We start from the raw sequence: 19,049 nt of genomic DNA, 5'->3' as shown, positions 1-19,049 counted from the left end.
AGGCTGGCGCGGGAAAATCGGTGACATACCGTACGTGATGCATTGCACGACTACACCTGAGGATTGGTCCGTGGATTTTGCCATTCACATACAGGTCCAAACGTAGCCTGAAACACTTCAAGTTCCCGTTATTCTTTTTTTTTTTTTTTTAATTTTCTTTCTTTTTTCTCTTCCCTCCCCCCGTGCAAATTGAAAAGCCCAGGTTAAAAAAAAAAAAAAAAACCTCTCAGATCAGAGTAGAATGTGTTCTGATTTTAGAGCTTTTAGTTTTTCTTAATCCTTTTAAAAATGTATTTCAAAACATTTTAGCTTGTCATGTAGAGGAATGAAAGCACTTCATTTAGAAACAGCAAAATGAAACATGCTGGTTGCTTCCACGTTTATTTTACCTTTTTTACCTTCTATTTTTCTTACTTGTTCAAACAATTTGGCAGAAACGATAGAGCTGGGTGACAATGACCCAAATTTTCATGTTTTGGTAAAGAAAATTGTGGCCATAAATGCTACTCACTTCTGTCTGAAATTATACGTATTTTTAGAAATATCACATGACAATGCTAATTTAGATGATAATTACATGGGTTAAAGATTTTATTTTTTGTGTTCTTTAATGAAACATAGGTATATAGCAGAACTCAGAAGTTTTCAATCCACAGTCTTGTTTCTAAAGCATTGAACTTTAATACATGAAAGGGAAGGAAAAAAAGACCAAAAAATATGTAAATGCATGTAAAAGTTTCAAGTGCTGTGGAGGACTCTTGAGGACTCAGTTGCTCGGTGTAATGCTGCGTTGATGTTTCAAGTCAATGAGAGATTACAAAAGACGCTAATTTTCTCCAGATCTGAGGTGTCTACCTTCTTACCCCTACAGTCATAAGATAAGAAACATCAGAGAAAAAGGAGCAAGCTGGGTTTGTCAAGATTTTGTTAAGTCCTGCCAGTGTTTAGCTTCAGCTATCCGACTACATTCTCAGCTCAGAGCTCACCGTAATCCCTTTCATGGCATGAAAACATCTTTGACCACAATCCATTGGAAACCATTTGCTCTCTAGCCATCCAGATGCAACCCCTAGATTCTGCAAGGTCTAAGGAAATTCTGTCCCAAGGGCCTCCAGCTCTGGTACCTAATGGCTGAACAGTTGTGCTCAAAACTACCCTGTGCTACCATGTGTCTTGCGATGCACAACCAAGTCCCGGTTCTCTTGCTTATTTGTGGCCTTGAGTTGTACGGCTCAAGCGGAGCTATGATGATAGAAAAGTTGAACCTTGGTATATCTTTGTTCAATGGCACTGAAAGAAAATGAGCAGACAAACCAATCAACTCTGTCGGGACTTCTTTCTCTCTAAGTAAACATATACCATGTATTTTGCAGCCAGACAATATTAGCTTTTATAAATGAGGGCTCTTGTATTGAAAATTGCATTCTTGGTATGAGCATCAAATTTGTTTTGAATTTTATTTGAAGTTTTAAAAAATCTCTTTCAAAAGAAACAGATCTGTGTAATCAGAAAGCAGGATTTGATCTGTATTTTAAGCAGAAGAGCCTGGAGGGATCCAGGGTAAAGTAAAATATCTGAGTAGATGTCTCTTTTTCTCTTCTGCTCAAGATGATGGAAGATGTGCAAAACTATGTTGTCAAATTCAAATTATCCAAGATTAATTCAAAAGAATTCAAAAGCTGAAGCTCCCCAAGCCTGCCAAAAGTTAGACTACCTTATCTAAATCAATTACTTCAGGCAAAACTATCTGATAGTAGTCTGTGCGCTGTAAGGCAGCCTCTTGGCATCTTACGACTCCAGCGAGGGAAAAATGAAAATAAAAGCAAGCAGAAGAAATCCCAGGCGACTGTAGCTTCAAGAGGCAAAAAATTGGTGTTTTTTGCTTGCCTGTCTCTTCCCAGTTTCCTGCCCCCTTTAGCGTATGAGAAAGGCAAGAAGAGTTTGTGCACTTTGGAAACTCGATAGGAGGCAGCAGCTGATCTTCCCATCACCAGCCTAAAAATAATCCACTCCAGGGCTTGGAGCGGCTTCGCTAAGTGGAGGAAAATCCTGCCATCGGAATGATATTGATCACATAGCACAACCGAGTGACACTTTGGGTTGGTATTTTGGTTTTGTGTTTACAAAGGTAAGCTGCAGAGTTTGATCTAACATTCAGCAACCAAACGGGGCATGCTATGACCCTCCCCCATTATCTCCCACTAACCACCTCCTCCTCCTTCCCTTTATATCTGTGGGACAGGACTGCTCCTTGTTCTTCCCTGGGATTACAACTCCAATCTCTTTTTCCTTTTCCTTTTCCACTCGCAGGCATTCTCAGGCTTTACCGTCCCCTCCTGCTGATGTTTTCTTTGCTGCTGTTCACAGGGCTACGTTTCCTTTTTTAAAGTGTCCTGTCTTGGCATGTGAATTAGAAGGTTTTACAGCAGGCAGCGTAGCACGCTGATGTTGGAAATCGCATTGTGTTGAGAAGCTTACCAAAAAAGAAGCAAGCAATGTATTAGATGTGCATGAGACCACTGCATATGTTTGTGTGAAATGCTTTTCGGTGCCAGTAGCCTGTTTAGCACCACTGCTGTTGTGATTTTCTCTGTGTTTGGAGCCTGATCCAAAAACCTACCGAAGTCAATGAGATTCTTTGCATTGATTTCAGTGACATTTGGATCGGGCTGCTGGTATATGCCAGTTAGCGATGCGAATGCTGGCAAGTATCAGAGGTAATTCATCACCTTAAGGCCCAAGGTAACTGGGACAGTGCTTAGGGAGGAAGCGGGGTCTATCTAGAATAGGTGGTCACAGCTGAAACAGGAATAAAAAGGAAAATTATGTTTTATACAGGATCATTTTTGATAAAATGATTTTGAAGGGGCAGCACTTTTTGCCATTACCTTAGCAGAACTCTTTGCAAATAATGCATAAGCTATAGATCACATAGACTGCATTAGGTCCACTGCTTTTAGGAAGGTAAGAACAACAAACTAGAAGGTTTATAGCTAGGAAGGAAAAAGATTCAGAGCACTAACCTAAAATCTGTGGCAAAGCTCAGAGTTAGGCCTTCCATTGTGCTTATCCAAAGCTATAGATTCATAATTAGACCTTTGTTAAAATTTTCTCTGTGAAATTCAAGACAGAAAGAAAAATGCTGGCTTTTGTAATGACTTAATTATTCACAAGATAAGAACCTACTGCTATTGTAAAACTCTGAGTACTTTCTCCATCCTGCATCTGTATGCATATACATATCTATATATGTATATATACACATGTATATATGCATATATGGGCATATAATGCACATTATATGTAAGACAAAAAAAAAATCTGAACCCAGACTCAGGTATGCTCTGTAAGCTGATGTATTTTAATTAGGAAATGCAGCTATTAATTTATTTTTTTTTTTAATATAGGCAACAGAACTACTGAAATAAATGTTTTTCATAATATTCTTATTTCCCTCAAACAAGGTCCACCTGAGGAGTGTATTTATACTCTTTTCTTTATAGTCATAAGTATCTTGCAGGGCATGCTGAACAGAGTGATAATCCAGGTAATATGAAACTCTTGAAGACTTTTAAATCCACTTTAAAAGACCCTAAGGTAATTAAAATGTTTTTAACTAGAATTCTTACAGTTTTGCACTTGGTGAGGATGTTCTCATAATTTTAATGGAAATTTAAATTATCTACCATTTACCCATTGTCTTCTTCACAATTGCTTAGGGAAAATATATCTCAAGAACTGGCTTAGTGCCCTGAGAATCCCCATATATGCTTGCTAAAATGAGATATTTAAGTGTTTATATTCAATGCTACCTCATATTCACGTTTACAAATCTGTCCTGTTTTTTTTCTTCCCAAAACCTTGTTCTTCACAGTGAATATTTATTCCTGAATCTCTTTTGTACTATTTTCTGTTTATTATATTATGACTATGTCTGTACAACTTAGCCCAAAACCAGAAAGTCTCAACTTGCCACTGATGGGCATTTTAGCATGAAAATTTAAATGCTTAAAGAACGTAAGTTTTTTTAGCTATTTCACTGCAGGGTGAACTGCTGTTCAGATAGTTCACATCCTCATTAAATTAAACCAACGGGGAATCAGATTCCCAAATGATGTAAAGGAGAGCTGAAGCTTGCCTTCCACAGCACCATCATGGAACCGTCCTCCTGATTGTTCTTTCCATTTCCACTCTGTCAAGTTTTGCTCATGGCTTTAGCTTGTAGCTGGCTGCTCAGCAAAGGCCATTTTCAAAGGGAGAAAAAAACACGGCTGAAAATTTCTGACCAATTCTAGAGTTTGTAAAGACTGAAGTTAAAATGAGCAATTTGTCAATAACTTTGAGGGACAAAAGCCTTCCAGCCTACAAGTGTTAACACAAAAAATTACCTGGTACTTGGCACTCCTGTTTGGGGTGCTGTATGTAGCTGGTAGCCTCAGATAGCACATGCTTGTTATCGGATGATCTTTACCACATCACTGCATTTCCCCTGAATGAAATGCTAGGTTGAACCTACTATGCTTGGCAACTTTATTATAAAGTATAATATTCCTGCTATAATTAGTAGTGAAGCAAATCTATTGTGATGTATTCACTTTGGTGAGTACATCCCAGCATAATTTGGTGGCCTGTTATATTCAACAGAAAGGGAAATTACCTCTGGGAAAGCCATTTTTTGTAATGACTATGAATAACATTGTCTTCTTAAATCAGTATATGAGGATCTCTGAGGATATGAGAAAAACTGTTAGTTTTTCTGAAAGGCTGCTACTACCTGATGAGAAATAGTGGTCAATAACGGCACATGACCAACAAATTTCAAAACAACTTGTTACCCTTTCATCTGTTCTCTCCTGAATATTCATGTTTGGGTTATGCATTTTTATTGTTTTAATGTGGCAGTCAGACGGCTCCCATTTTTTGCAGACATTGCTGTTGCCTAGACAAAGCCATCTGCCTGTAAATAAGCCTTCAGCTCTAAAGATTTCAACCTGAACATGAGCTTAGGGAAAAGGTCTTGGCTTTCCAGTGACTATCCCTTCCTTTGGGACCCATAGATAAAGATTTGCTAAGAAACTAGTGGACATTTTTCTGCTGTTATGCCCTATGGCTCATGGGTCCTTGAGATAGTCCTGCATAAGCCAACTTTGGAATTGAAGTATGGCAACTGCAACAACTCAGAACCGATGTCAAGCTTGCTGTGAGCAGGGCTTCTCATCTTGGGAACAGCACCATGGTGATTAAGACCATTAATCCTGAGACTGAACTGATATTTGCGTGGCTCCCTACTGTGTAGGCTACAGTGGAGCAGGCAGCTGCCTACAGCAGTGGACTGCTGAGGATGATAAAACCATCTGGCTTTGCTGCTTAATTCACCTATGTACAGTTCCAGGAAGCCCAGCTTTGTGCTGTTGCCAGTGTTATCAAGGAAGGGGTCTTGGCAGGTATAGAAGGGCAACTGCTGCTATGGAATGTGATAACCTCTCTGAGTTGCAGTAATAACTGTTTTTATCTCTTTCATCCCTTAATAACAGAAGTATCTTCAAATTTCTTCTCATGTGGCTCTGCAGCCTGGTTTTTCCTATTTGATCTCTCCCTGCCTACTTACTGTGGCCTAGAAAGTCTGTCTCCTCATCTTTGGTAAGGAGAAAGTCACATTTGGCTACACTGTGGGAAACCTTGAGTCTGCTCTGTATTCTGACTTGCTTAGGACTAATTCAAAGGTCTTCAGCATGGTTATTCGTTACAGGGTTAGACTGTTGTTTGCTGTGGTCAGCATTCTTTCTTTGGCAATGATCGATAACTGATGCTTGGGAAAAAATATAAAAAGTCTTCAGTGTATTTAATTATATACTTGCACAATGCTCAGCACTGAGACAAACAGCACTTCCCCACGTAGGCAAAATACCTCTATTCACCTCTCTACAGACCTAGTTCTGACTGAAGCCCAGCATTGGATTACTAGAAGAATTATAGCCAATGGAAGAGTAGTTTAATTATTATTACAGGATCCAGATTTGGTCAGTGATCAGTCATAAAAGTGTTCCATCTTCCTTTCTAAAACCAGGTGCAGTGTTTGATGAGTTGTAACAGTAAGCACAACTGCAATTCTTAATTTTTTTTTCTAAATTTGTTGTTCTTCCATTTCATGAAATTAAATCTTATGGTTTTGCAGAGAGGAGGGAATAGTGCCTTTTCACTATGCCTTTCATTCGTTTTCTGCAGTCAAGATCTTTCAAACTGTCTTCACTTCCAGGCTCAGTTTTTTGAGTGAAAATTTTGAAAACTGTGACTCATTAAAAGTCAGTATACCTGAGGCCTTAAAACTCTTTAAAATTTTTAGAATTATTAAAGATCTCTTTAGCCTTAACTCCCAATACTGAAATACTGTTTGAAAATGAAACTTAGACTATCAAATTAGTTTGAAACTTTTGAACATGCTACTTGCACTATTTGCAGCCCTAAGAATGTGTTCATCTGTAGCTACGCTGAACTTTGTAAGCATGGGATCTGAGTGTGGGCATGAGAAATTTTGCCATTATGTTATCAAATTTTCCTTTGAAGAAGACTGAAGGTTACCCTGTTGCCTTGGATGAGCAATTGCTCTGGAAACCTGTCATGGTCCAACTGCTGTTGATGTTGGTGGAGATGCGCAAGCATTGTTGTAAAATGCCCCATACTGTCTAGAGAAATCAAGGACTTGTTCTTCTGCTTTAGGGGCTTTTCTTTTCTGTCCTCCTTTGGAAATGAACACAGCTTGTTAAATCTTGAGGCCAATGAAAATGAGGTTCTGGCGGCATGCCCTGATGCAGCAGAAAGTAATGGCTAATTTCAGCTTCGAACCAAATGGAAGTCTCACTTGCATGACTGTAAATGCAAAGCATCCTCCCTTACGTGTCAGTAAAATTTCATCCAATGTATTTCCCCTGTCTGTGAAACTTGAGCAAAGAAGTAGAAACTACGTGACGTGCTTTATGCCTGGTGTGATGGGCCTGTGCGTCAGTGCATCTCCAGAGCCTCCTGTGTATGTAAGTTTTCCAAAAAACAGAGCAAGATTTGAGTCACATGGGCAAAAGTGTGGAGGGTATATTGGATCTACCTTCTGCACCAGAAATGGATGGGGAGGGAATGATGGAGTGGTTTCTTGCTCCCTGTGAGGCACACTGGAGATAAAATTATTTCTTAGAGCTCTAATGTACTGCAGCGTATTTTCATACACCACTCTTGAAGATACAGATAACTACTAGCCTGTCTGTGTAAACACCAGAAAGTGTCTATGAAAGTTGGCATGCATCAATAGATGCAGAACATGAGTCCTCTCCTTCCAGCTGTAGTTCATTTCTAGCACAGTGGTGGTGGACAAACGGATGGAAGAAAGGGAGGAAGGAAGGAGGGATCACTGGAGTATTAACGCTTCTACAGTTCTTTTCTATTCCCTATCAGTGCCATACTGTACTAGATGTGTGTCCTGAAGTGGGTGCTGCTAAAAAGGGAAGTTGTACCTGGTGAGCGTTTTATGAGGCCAAATCATAAGCTGCATTGGGTCAACACAGTATCATGACACTGATCAGAATGTTTTGATAGATTTTAAGCCTGTGAAGGTTTAATGAACATGGTCACTGGATGTGCCGATCAATGATGAAGTGTTTTCTGATTTAAAAACTTGGGAATTTGTTGTCAATTACCCTATCTCATTTCATTGGCAATGTAATCTTTTTGATTTTCTGGGTTTTTTTAACAAACTAACCAACCCAAGCTCTTTACTTTTCTCTCTTGCTTGAAGAGAAGACAATAAAATTCTACCTCTCTTTTGAAATGAACCTGTGACAAAAGTATTGTGAACAGACTGCTTATACCTACTCTTGAAAACTATCATCAGTATGATGGGCACTGTCTCTATACATCAGTATTAACAATAGGACCAGATTCTTTCCTCAGCCCTCCCAATGTGCAAAGGACAGTTGGTTTTAAGAGTGTGTTATTGGACATACTCCATCACAAAACTAGGCACAGCACAGATTTTTGTGAAGATGCAGATGTGATTCTTGAAAGATGCGTCTTTCTTGAGAACTTTTAGGGACTATTGTTTGAGGTGTGATATGAAACCTTTACAAACTGATGGTAGGTCCTAGCTAGCAGATAGCACCCTCCATGCAGCTAGTAGTTCTTTCTTCCATGGGAACTTCTATTGCCTATATTCCTTTTCCCTTCCAGAAAAATAGAAAAAAAACCCAACAGTTCCCTTAGATCCTCTTGGACGTGGTTTTAATCCTTTCTCTCAGATTTATTTTTGACTAGAAGCCAAAAGCTACACTGGAAGTCAATGTTTTGGTGCTCATTTGAACCCAGGATCCTCCTGCCTTTCGGTACCAATCCAACCACTAGACCACAATAGCATTTTACACTGTCTCAGAAAAGAGTCCTATTTGTGGGAAAGGGAGGAAAATTCCCAGCATAACTCCCTTGGACTTCTGACCTTCGATAAAAATGAGGAAACAACGCTGCTGATTTTCAAGAGATTATCATTACCATTATGTTTGTCTTAAAGGAGACATGTCAAGCTTATACAAATTAAAAACAAAGAATCTCTCTGTAGGTTTTTTTGAAGTTCCATACTTGTTTTGCTAATAACTCCTCAGTTTATTCAGACAGAATTCATATTAACATAATGTTTCTTTTGTGTTACTAGTCCTATGCATTTATGAATATATTTTTATGTAAAAATAAAACAGTAGAATGGTAGTGGTCATATCACTCCATGATAGCGAATGGGCCAAACTCTCCATCAAATTGTGTTCTCCACAAGATTGAGTGGGTTGCCCGTCAGCTTTTGTACCACAGTAAATACATGCATGCATTTTTGCAGGATCATGTGGTCCACCATATGACTGAATTATGCTTAACTGCTGCCAAATCTCAGACCATAAATTGCTGATATGTTTGGAAAAAGACAGCATTTATCACATTCTTTTCAATTAAACTCCTTTACAAATTTCACTAATGTACATCAATATGGATTATGCTTTTCAGATCCAGCATAAAGTTAGTTAAAAGGAAAAAAGGGGTTTAGCAGAGGTTCAAAGTGCCTCTTTGAACTCTATTCTTTTGAAGATCTATATGTTGCTGTTCTCTCTAAAGGAGTACTTGAGTAGTTTACGCTTACCTTGTTATGCTTACCTTGTTTAAAGAGCGAGGCTTACAGAACTAATCTGAACTATTTGAGGAAAGAGGGAAAGCCTTTTCCTCCCCATTGAACTAACTTTTTTTAAAACTGTGTTCATGTGGTTTTTGCATGTCTATATTGTTCTGATTCTGCAAAACTCATTAATGACGATGTTGTTGCAGAAAGATGCATTCACCAAAGTTTACATATGCTTTGCTGAATTAAAGATATTCTTTCCATTTTAGTACGTAAAATTTGGGAAAAAAAGATGTGAGCAAATGAGTTTATACAACCTAATCTACAGCACTATGTTGCTGCATGTAAGTCTCAGGAAAAGAAACCAGCAAGGAAACATTTTGGTTGCAGTCTTGTTTCATCTCCCTATAAAGAAGAATGAATAAATAAACGATGCACGGGTTGATAAAAGCCAGAAGCTAACCATAACTCTGGGTCATACTATGGCCCACACTCTGCAAGCACAAATGCATGAGCTTATCTTGGTGCACAAAGATCATCTCATAAGAAATCATGGAAGCCAGAGAACTGCTTACATGAGGCTAAGCACGTGCATAAGGATTTGCTGGATCAAGCATAAATGCTGATTTACTGCCTATGCAATCTTCAACAGAATCTACTTTGATTAAGAGTTTGGCAATTATCTGTAATGACTAGTATATGTGACCATTGTTGTTCTATGGGACAATGATGAAATACAAAATACCAGTGAATGCCAAGCTGCCAAATCACAAATATCAAAGGTTTAGAGTTTGCACTGAGAACATAGTGCAACAAATTGTATGAACAGAGATGTTGCACAGAGAATGTGAGCTCATCAAAGAAACAGTAATACACACGAGTCAGCTTATGTGCATTTGACTTTTCTTATGAGAAAGGAAATTTTTTTTCAAAACTTTCTCCTTCTTTCTCTATATTCTCATAGAGAGCTTGCAGCATAACATTTGTGCATAAAATGAACACTAGAAGACATTGTGTAGTGTATGTAATGAATATGTACTAAGTAGTACATTTAATATACACAGAGCCTTCACTCTAATATGCGTATACTTGATGGGGCCCAAAAGCATTTTCAAAGTACAACTAAGTTATTCTCTATGGGTTCTTCAGTGCGCTCCTTCTGTATCTCTTTATTTATTTTGTGTTTAGCTAAAAGGAATTCTAGTAGTCTTGGTAGTCAACTATTGCTTCAACATGTTTCTTTTTTGTAGTAGTCAGACTTTCTGGAAGCAATGAGGCTCGCATTTTGTGGCAACGACAATGCTTCAGCCTACAACATCAGTGCTGGTGTCCTAAGAAATGTCTGCTTTGTGGATGCCCTCAACTTGGTTCCCCATGTCTTCTTGCTATTTATCACCTTCCCGATTTTGTTCATTGGTGAGTTATTCCATGGAGCTGTGCAATCCTACAAACACTTGAGCATGTATTTATACTCAGTCATGTTTATATGTGCTTAGAGGCCTGTAGTGCAAACCGTTGGATGCTTTGATTTATTAATTTTTAAAAAGAAGAAACAGAATGGCTTGACCCAGAGGACCTGAAGCCAACCTGCTTGAAATGTAGGGAATTTTAGATACAAATCTGAACTAAGCAGCATGAAAAGATGGATGAGAACCAGAGAAATCAGATCCAAATGCTCTGAAACTTCTCTGGAGAAGTTTTCTTCAGATTTGAAATTGGCAACTTGCAACCTTAGCTATTATTAGATATTATGAGACTTAGGACAGTGGGTCTGAATTCCCTTCAAGTTATGTGAATTTCAGAGAATATATAAACTGTGCAACTTGGACCTAAGGCTAAGAGAAGTGTAGGAAACCTTTAAAACAGAGTAATTCATTTGTTTGCCAACATTTGTAAACAGAAGTAGAGCAAAGGAAATAATCTTTTTCCACAGGAATGAAAATAAGAAATGATAAATCTCTCTTGAAGAATTTATGATAGTAGTGTCTCTAACTCACATTTTCTTGTAATAAAATATAAATATAAACTAGTACTCTAATGATACTTTTTCTCTATAGTTGCCTGTTTATCCCAGCTATTTGCAGTGATTAAATAAATACAATTTAATACTTTTTCAGAGCTGTCAAACAGTGACATTCTAACTGATCATAGGAGACAGAGAGACTTGAATAACTATCAAGGTGGCAATAAGTATTAGCAAAAATAAACATTTTCCTGACAACTGCATGAGAAATGGCATGTCATTTTGTTACCTTCCTGGTGTTGTGTATGCACATAGTAATATGTTTCTTCCACAAGGAAGATTTGAATTTGGAACTATATTTGAACTAGAGATTTAAGGACTTCCATTCTGCAAAAAGACTATGAAGTGATTGAATAATAGGCTACAGGAACCTGTGGCTAAGACACTCAGGACCTAGCAATCAAAAGTATAACAAGATTCAGTGACTGAAAACTAATTAAATAATTAAACAAGGAAATAAGACACAAGTTCTAACAGAATAATAACTAAAGACTGGGGAAAAACCCAAGGGTTATGGAGGACTCTGTCCAACAGTGCTGGATCTTTCTTTGAGATGAGATGCAAGTCATCCTTGAATTACAGGGCTTTCTGCAGAGGTGTTTGATGGAAACTCAAGGTAAGGTCTGAGGGCAGAGATAATTTTTTACAGCATTCTGTGTTAGGCATCAAGTGGTAGCAGGCTGTATTAATATTTTTACAGGTATTAGCCAATTAATTTTGAAATAGTTTTGCAGCCACTGAAAATTCCCTCTATTTTCTAACAATGTTAGGAAAAAAACATAATAGTTTAAATTGTATGGTATGTATGTATGTAACTATTTGTTTTCTATTTCATACCTTGATTATCAGGACACATAGTTGTTGAACAGAGCATTAAAAGCCAACCGGAGTCTACAGTATTGACTGACTCCAAAACCAAAAATTGATTGTTTGTGGAGATGTATGGGCAAAGAGGAAATAAAAGTGAAAAGCAGCCTGGGAGAGACAAAGATAGGAACCACATTCTATTAGGAAAACTGAATCTCTGTAGGAACTGTAGAAAATACTTGAGTTAGATATGGAGAAGAGAGACTATATTGTTCCTGCAGTACTTCGCATATTAAACAAGGATGAAATGGTGAAGTCCTGAGAGTTTCCAAGAAGGAGTGAACTCGGGCTCTGGTTTAGGTGATACTGAGTCACCTGATGAGCCTCTAGGCACAATGAGATGCAGCATCCTTGTGTACCAAAAGCATATCCTGGATCTTAAACTCAGTTCTGCAGTTACTGAAAGAAACAGATGCAATGCTTACTGCCTTAGTTAAACTTCTTTGTTTTTGTTTTTGTTTTCTTTTGTTTTGTTTCTTTTCTTCCCTGAAACGTGCTGTTCTTGCAATTCTCTATGGGCTTCGGGAAGTCTGTCAGGGAATTCCAGGAGCTGCCTTACAGTAAGAGGGACATGCACAGCCATTTGGGCTGACTGACTCAGGACAGCCCTGTACCAGGGTGGGAAGGGACAGAGGATAAAGCAACATGCAGGACGAGACTCGCCATCATGAGAGGCTAATCTCTGATCAGTCCTCCGTTCCCCCCAGCACCATCACCTCCATTAGGTCCTTGGTGTCCCTCTTCTTGCCAGGTTGCCGTATTCAGAGAAGATCTTGCCTGAAAAGGAGAAGTGCCATCTGAGATGACGACATGGAAATAGGCTTCGAGGTTAATTTTTTGATTAAATCAGCTGTGTCCTGGGAGCTTTAATGTGCCAGGAATGCACAGGGCTGGGAGGCTGGGCTGTGCCTGAGGAGCGGAGGCTGTTCAGCATCACCTGAGGCAGCGCTCCCAACCAGGTCTGAGACAGAAATAATTTTTATTTGTGTGAAGTAAATATATCTCTTTGAGGCCTCACTGGAGGATGCAACTTTTGTATCAGTTGCAAACTTTGCCCGCTCTTGTCTCTGACTGGAACAGACACGATGACACCATCACTTAAGATCTGTCAGTCTCTGTTGTGTGAGGGTGAGACTCAGATGTTTCTTTTGGTTTTCTCATCTTTGTTCTTGGCCAGGGACCTCTTCTCTTTGGGAAGTCTGTTGTCCCATTGTCTACATGGTCAGATCTAAATTATGGGGGGGTACAGGGCAACTCATACACTCCTGTGTCATCTTATTAGTAACAACAGCCCCCATGGTCCTTGTAGGGTTTTTTTTGTGTTGATTATATACTGTTAAGCGTGACCTATGGATTAGAATAGGGAATTGATAACCAGATCACTCACTGGCTGGCAGTGTGATAACCTTCCTCTTTCATTACTATTATTTTCCAGGCTGGGGAAGCCAAAGCTCCAAAGTCCAGATTCACCACAATACGTGGCTGCACTTCCCTGGACACAACCTGCGGTGGATCCTGACATTCACCCTCCTGTTCGTACATGTGTGTGAAATAGCAGAGGGCATAGTTTCCGATACGTAAGTGACAGTGTTTGGTGGATAGCCAAGCTAATTGCATTCATCAATGTATACTGGTAATGTGTGACAGGCTGACTAGTCAGGCGTAAGGAGTTTTTCCCCCCAAAAGATGGGGCATCTTTTCTTGAACTGTTTGGATTTTAATGGGATGAGGGTGAAACAATTGTTCTCAGCACATTGTTACTCTCCTCTCAAACTGTAATGGCAAGTAAATATTGATAGAAGTTAAAGTATTTACCCTGAAAAAATCTTTTTGTCTCTAGGAAAGTCATATTTGTCCTCTTAAATAGATTAGCAGAACACCTAGGAATATAACAATAGTGAAAAAAGACACCAAATTCACTCATTTATACCTTATTTATTTTCAGACAAATGAAATCTCGCCATCTGCATCTCTTTCTACCAGCTATAATGGGGTTTGTGGCTGCCACTGTATCCATAGTCTATTACCATAATATTGAAACATCTAACTTTCCAAAGTTACTGTTGGGTAAGTCTAAGTCTGGTATTTATGTACTCTTACAAAACCCAGTAGTTTAGCCGAAGTCAGCTAAGAGGTTGAAGAGATTGAAGAGGATGGTGAAATGCATGAGAATATTAGAAGACAGAGGAATAATTACCTACTCTTTGAGCTAATATTATTGTAGAAGTTATTGTACATTTTATAAGGTACATGCTGAAAACTATTTTTAAAAATGATCACAAAAGGAAAAGCATAGTATGCCTATTGTATTTATAGCACAAGCTTTTAGGTATTTTTCAGCACTGCTCATTATTTTGAGGCAAAAACTTGTTTTCATTCAAAAGGGTTATTTTAAAAGGCCACTTTTAATAGTAATCTGATCACAAACCATCCTGTGCAGATGGCTGTTGTGTCTCAGCATCCATTGCAGTTGGTTCTGAGATTACCCAGTCTAATGATGAATGCCACCTCTCACTTTTTCCAAAGGTGGGGAGGAGAAGGTTTACCTTTGAGAAGCTGCTACCTGGTATTCACAGTATCTTTCTCAGCGAGGAGATGGTCAAGAACTTGACTAGACATTGCAGGATAACATTTCGTAGAAGTATACAGTCCAAATTGCCTGTAACTCAACAATCTGAACTAGCCATTGACAGATAGAAACCAGGATGCAGGATATAATTAAATTATATAAACTCTTTTTCAAAATGAGCTTACCTGCAATGTACTCTGCTTTTTCAAAGAGGTGATATGATATTTGTCAAGTTAAGTGACTTTTTCTTCATTTCAGTAACAAAGTTCCCCTTCAGATTATCTTCAATGCACTTTTGTAATTGTGTGAAGACCCACCATTGTCGATCTCTTTGAAAGGTGGTGGCCCAGGAAAGAAAATAGTGGTCTGAGAAAAGAAAGTGCAAAGCAGTATCTCTCAAACCTGAGTTCCTGACTTGAGCTGACATCGCACTGTGCCAGCTTGCAGGCTGGTGATGTAGAGGATCACCATGCTTGCATTAACTAAGCCATGGAATATATCTGTTTGAGCATGCTAAAGTTTCTACGGCACTGGTATAGCATTTTTGGTTTTGTTTTAAATTATGCGCATGCATCTGTTTTACAGCTCTCTTTCTTTACTGGATAATGGCCTTTGTCACCAAAACGATCAAGCTTGTCAGATACTGCCAGGACGGTGTGCCTTTTTCTCAGCTGCGTTTCTGCATCACTGGAATTATGGTCATTCTCTATGGGCTGCTGATGGCTGTGGAGATCAATGTCATTCGAGTTAGGGTATGTGGTTTCTTTATTAGGATCTGAAAAGATATCAGTATTATCTTGGGGATGGAGATGGGTCTTTAGTCCCAGTAACTCTGGCTTGTGTCAAGTTTAGCTTAGCTGTAAATGTCTGGTTAATTCTACAGAAATTAATGGGACCTGGCATCTCTTTAAAATGTATGTCCTTGATGTTTCTCCTGCACTATGTATGTATGTGTATACACACAGAGAGTTCATATCAGAGAGTTCATACACATTTGTTAAAATAGATATACAAGCATATTTGTGCATATAAGGGTATCTCTGTGTGTGCACACAATGTATACAGTATCTGCTATGTTAATGCAGATAAACTATATATGTAGTGAATGTATAAGTTAGCATATGTTCTTACCCATAATACTTTAAAATATAATTATATCCCACAGATTCTTTTTTGTTGTTGTTCAGATAGAGGTAGGTAGTACTTGTAGGCTACAGAGCTGCGTCCACATCCCATATTGCTCAATTTCTTGCCAATTATGCTGTCAGAATGGAAATGCTCCTATTTACATGTAAATTTACATTTAAATTCAATGTAGAATTACCTTTAAATGCAAATTTGACACTGTAGTTAGTTGTATTATACATACTCTTTACTAAAAATTGCCGTTAATAAGATAATTCCTGAGCACGTGCTGTCTATTTTCTCCTCTCCAGAGGTATGTATTTTTCATGAACCCTCAGAAAGTAAAGCCACCAGAGGATCTACAGGACCTGGGGGTGAGGTTTCTGCAGCCATTTGTCAATTTGCTCTCAAAAGCGACTTACTGGTGGATGAATACTCTTATTATATCTGCTCACAAGAAACCTGTGGACCTGAAGGCAATCGGAAAGCTTCCAATTGCAATGAGAGCACTGACAAATTATGTTTGTCTCAAAGAAGCATATGAGGAACAAAAGGTAACCAAAGATGTTCATGTCACTGTTTGGCCTTAGAAACTATAGAGTCTCTTCGAATTTTTTGTGCTTCTATGGAACCCTAGTTTTAGGAATTTTTAACTTAGGACTGTTTGCTCCAAGGTGAAACTTGGCTTGGGAAGTTCCAATCCAATGGTTACTGTTTGGTTTTAAGTGAACTTACAGCAGGGGAGAGTTGCCAGGTTGAGAGCAACTGGAAACTAAAACTGTAACAGACTGATCACTTGCTAGGTTTCATTTTAAAAGTGAAAGCTTTGTTTAAATCTTAGCTACTTACAACAGCATCTTAAGTTAGAAGACATTCTGTCTATAGTTTCAGAAGCACTGGAAACACTCATCTTCACTTTTTTCCCCAGAAAGAGAAATAGCCAAAACCACGGATCAAGAATAGCCAAAACACTGGTGTCTTGTCAACAGCATTTTAGTCACCAATCCAAAATACAGCACCATACGGGCTGCTATGAAGAAAATTAACTCCCTCCCAGCCAGACCCAGTACAAAACCCAAGGCGGGGCAAACTCACTGGGTAGGGCAGGAGTTTCCAGAGAAACTTCTGGATGCATTTAGGCAAAATGTGGCACTTCATTTTCTGCCAAAAAGAGAAATACTTTGTTTTACAGTAAAGAAGGAGGATTCGAGAGCCTGCTTCCGTGATTTGTATGTACATATCAATTCGCAAGCATAAACAGATAGAATACAGGCATTCAGAGGCCACTCTGGAAAACATAGCATATAGGACAAAAGCATATAAATCCCTTTCCTGCACAGACCAGCTAAGCTTCTTTCCAAGCAGTGCGTGGTTTAGAACCGCGACGCGAGGGGAAGCCGGGAGGAGCAACTCTCTCCTCCCAGCAACTGATGGAGCTGCAGGCTCCTTTTCTGTGCCCTCAGGATGAAACCATGTTTCATGTTTCAGTACAATTGTTTCTGTTTTAATAGATTTAGGTTGCTTCTCTTTCCTTTTGTACTCGATGCTTACAGAGACTAGAGAGCAAGACCTTTCTCCTTTAAGCAGAAAACTACTGAGTCATTGGAACTTTTCACAGCAAAGGAGAATGCATCCCTTAGGCCAGCTCCTTAAAGAAGCATTTGGTGCCCAAGTCCTACTTAGAGGCCAAAGAGTCTTAGGCACCTACACGCCCTGGAGGATCTGAGTCTCTGTGCCATTCTTAATGACAGGCATGGTGACTAGGTGCAAGCATTTGCCTGTAGCTCATTTACATCTGCAGATACTGTGTGTGGTGTGTGCCTGCACAAATACGCGATTCAGATGCCAAAAGGCAAGATAAGTGTGCTATTGCTTATGTGCACGAACACAAACATTCAGTCTGTAGCTTCCCTCGGCGTGCCACGCATGTATGAAGACTTGCATAAATGTACCCATGCAGTTACATGTGCTTATGTTTATAAAGCTGGTTTACATCAGATTTATTGGTTTCCATAATTGTTTAAAGTCTTGAGATTACCACAGCCTCTAGCACATTTGTGCTAATATTCAAAAACAGGCTGTAACCCTGAAGTAAACTGATACTTCATAGATAAATTAAACGAAAGGGTGAAAACCAATCCAAAGAGCCAGGCAGTGGAACTTGCTGCACTTCACTCCCACAGAGAAATGTGTTGGCTTCTGCATGGTTGGGCCAGAAAACAGCCACAGAATTAGGAAAATTCTTCAGGTTGAAGCACGGTCTGCCATCTGGAAGAGGTGATATGTCATTGTCTCTGCTGCCAGGGTGTATTTTACACTAATCTTCCGCAGCTGGTGAGGGCAGCCTCCCAGCATCCTCTGGATTAAGTGGGGTTATCCCTGCCTGTGCCTGGAGATAGCTGATCTCAGCTGTGCTCCATGGTCCTGCAAAAAGAGGGCTTCTGTTCCTTTCCAAACCCTTCTTATCATGCCTTGATGAAAGATGCTGAACATGACCATGAATATTCTGTATTGTAAAATGCCTTTGAGGTAGCTCACATGACATTGTCTTGCTAGCCCTTCTGCATGCTGTGAAAATTGAAACCAGCTGAGGTTCTCTACCAAATAATAGCATGAGGGAAATCAGTCAGGTTAAATTTTCATGACCTTTTTCTCAAATTCAATGTTTTCCAAACCTGTGTCCAAGCGTACAGGAATGTAAACTAGAGGGTCTGAGATTAAATTTTTATGGCTGCTATATTCTGCTAAAACAGCATATTGCTACTTGAGTAACCATGAAGTCTGTGAACACTGGGCGGAACCTTTTCTTGTTTTCATTGATGCCAATGGAAAACTCCAGAAATCCATATTCAACTATTTAGGCAGAATTCTTCTGGATCCTGCCGTATGAAGGTTTGCCCACTGACACATGAGACCTAAGCTAACACTTCTCAGTCACAAATCTGAATTCATTATTCTGTTCTGTGGTTTTTTACATTTTCAAATTTTCATCAAGCAGTTCTTAGCGTTATGAATACATTCACTACTCAAAATTCTTTAGTTGTAAGTAATTTTTTCAAAGCATCAAGTAATTTAATTTTAATATCACTTTCATGCTACATGGTATTTCATAGAATTTTAAAGCCAGTTATCAGTAATTTTGTTATAATATTAAGTAATATACACCAACACAATACTAAAAACTGGTGATTGACATCCTAATTGGCTATTATTCTGGTAGTTGCTACTGCAAAAGGCATTCCAACTCTTACAATAAGATACAGGTCATTTGTTACTGGTTTTGTAGATAGTTTGTGTTTGGCAACATAGCATAACACAGCATATCA

At 38.9% G+C, this 19,049-nt stretch overlaps 1 protein-coding gene across 1 annotated transcript in view; it reads left to right on the top strand.

Moving 5' to 3' along the window:
* Positions 1-2,020: 2,020 nt before the first annotated feature.
* ABCC9 (ATP-binding cassette, sub-family C (CFTR/MRP), member 9) overlaps positions 2,021-19,049 on the top strand; it is a 75,749-nt gene continuing 58,720 nt past the window's right edge. Inside the window, exons 1-6 of the mRNA XM_010291239.1 lie at positions 2,021-2,128; positions 10,390-10,555; positions 13,465-13,606; positions 13,975-14,096; positions 15,184-15,350; positions 16,035-16,277. Of these exons, the coding sequence (XP_010289541.1) occupies positions 10,411-10,555; positions 13,465-13,606; positions 13,975-14,096; positions 15,184-15,350; positions 16,035-16,277 (819 nt within the window). The 5' untranslated portion in view covers positions 2,021-2,128; positions 10,390-10,410. The remainder of the gene's footprint in view (positions 2,129-10,389; positions 10,556-13,464; positions 13,607-13,974; positions 14,097-15,183; positions 15,351-16,034; positions 16,278-19,049) is intronic.

This window comes from Phaethon lepturus, unplaced genomic scaffold (assembly GCF_000687285.1).
Source record: "Phaethon lepturus isolate BGI_N335 unplaced genomic scaffold, ASM68728v1 scaffold9897, whole genome shotgun sequence".
Classification (NCBI taxonomy): domain Eukaryota; kingdom Metazoa; phylum Chordata; class Aves; order Phaethontiformes; family Phaethontidae; genus Phaethon; species Phaethon lepturus.
This window is presented reverse-complemented; position numbering and strand designations above follow the sequence as displayed.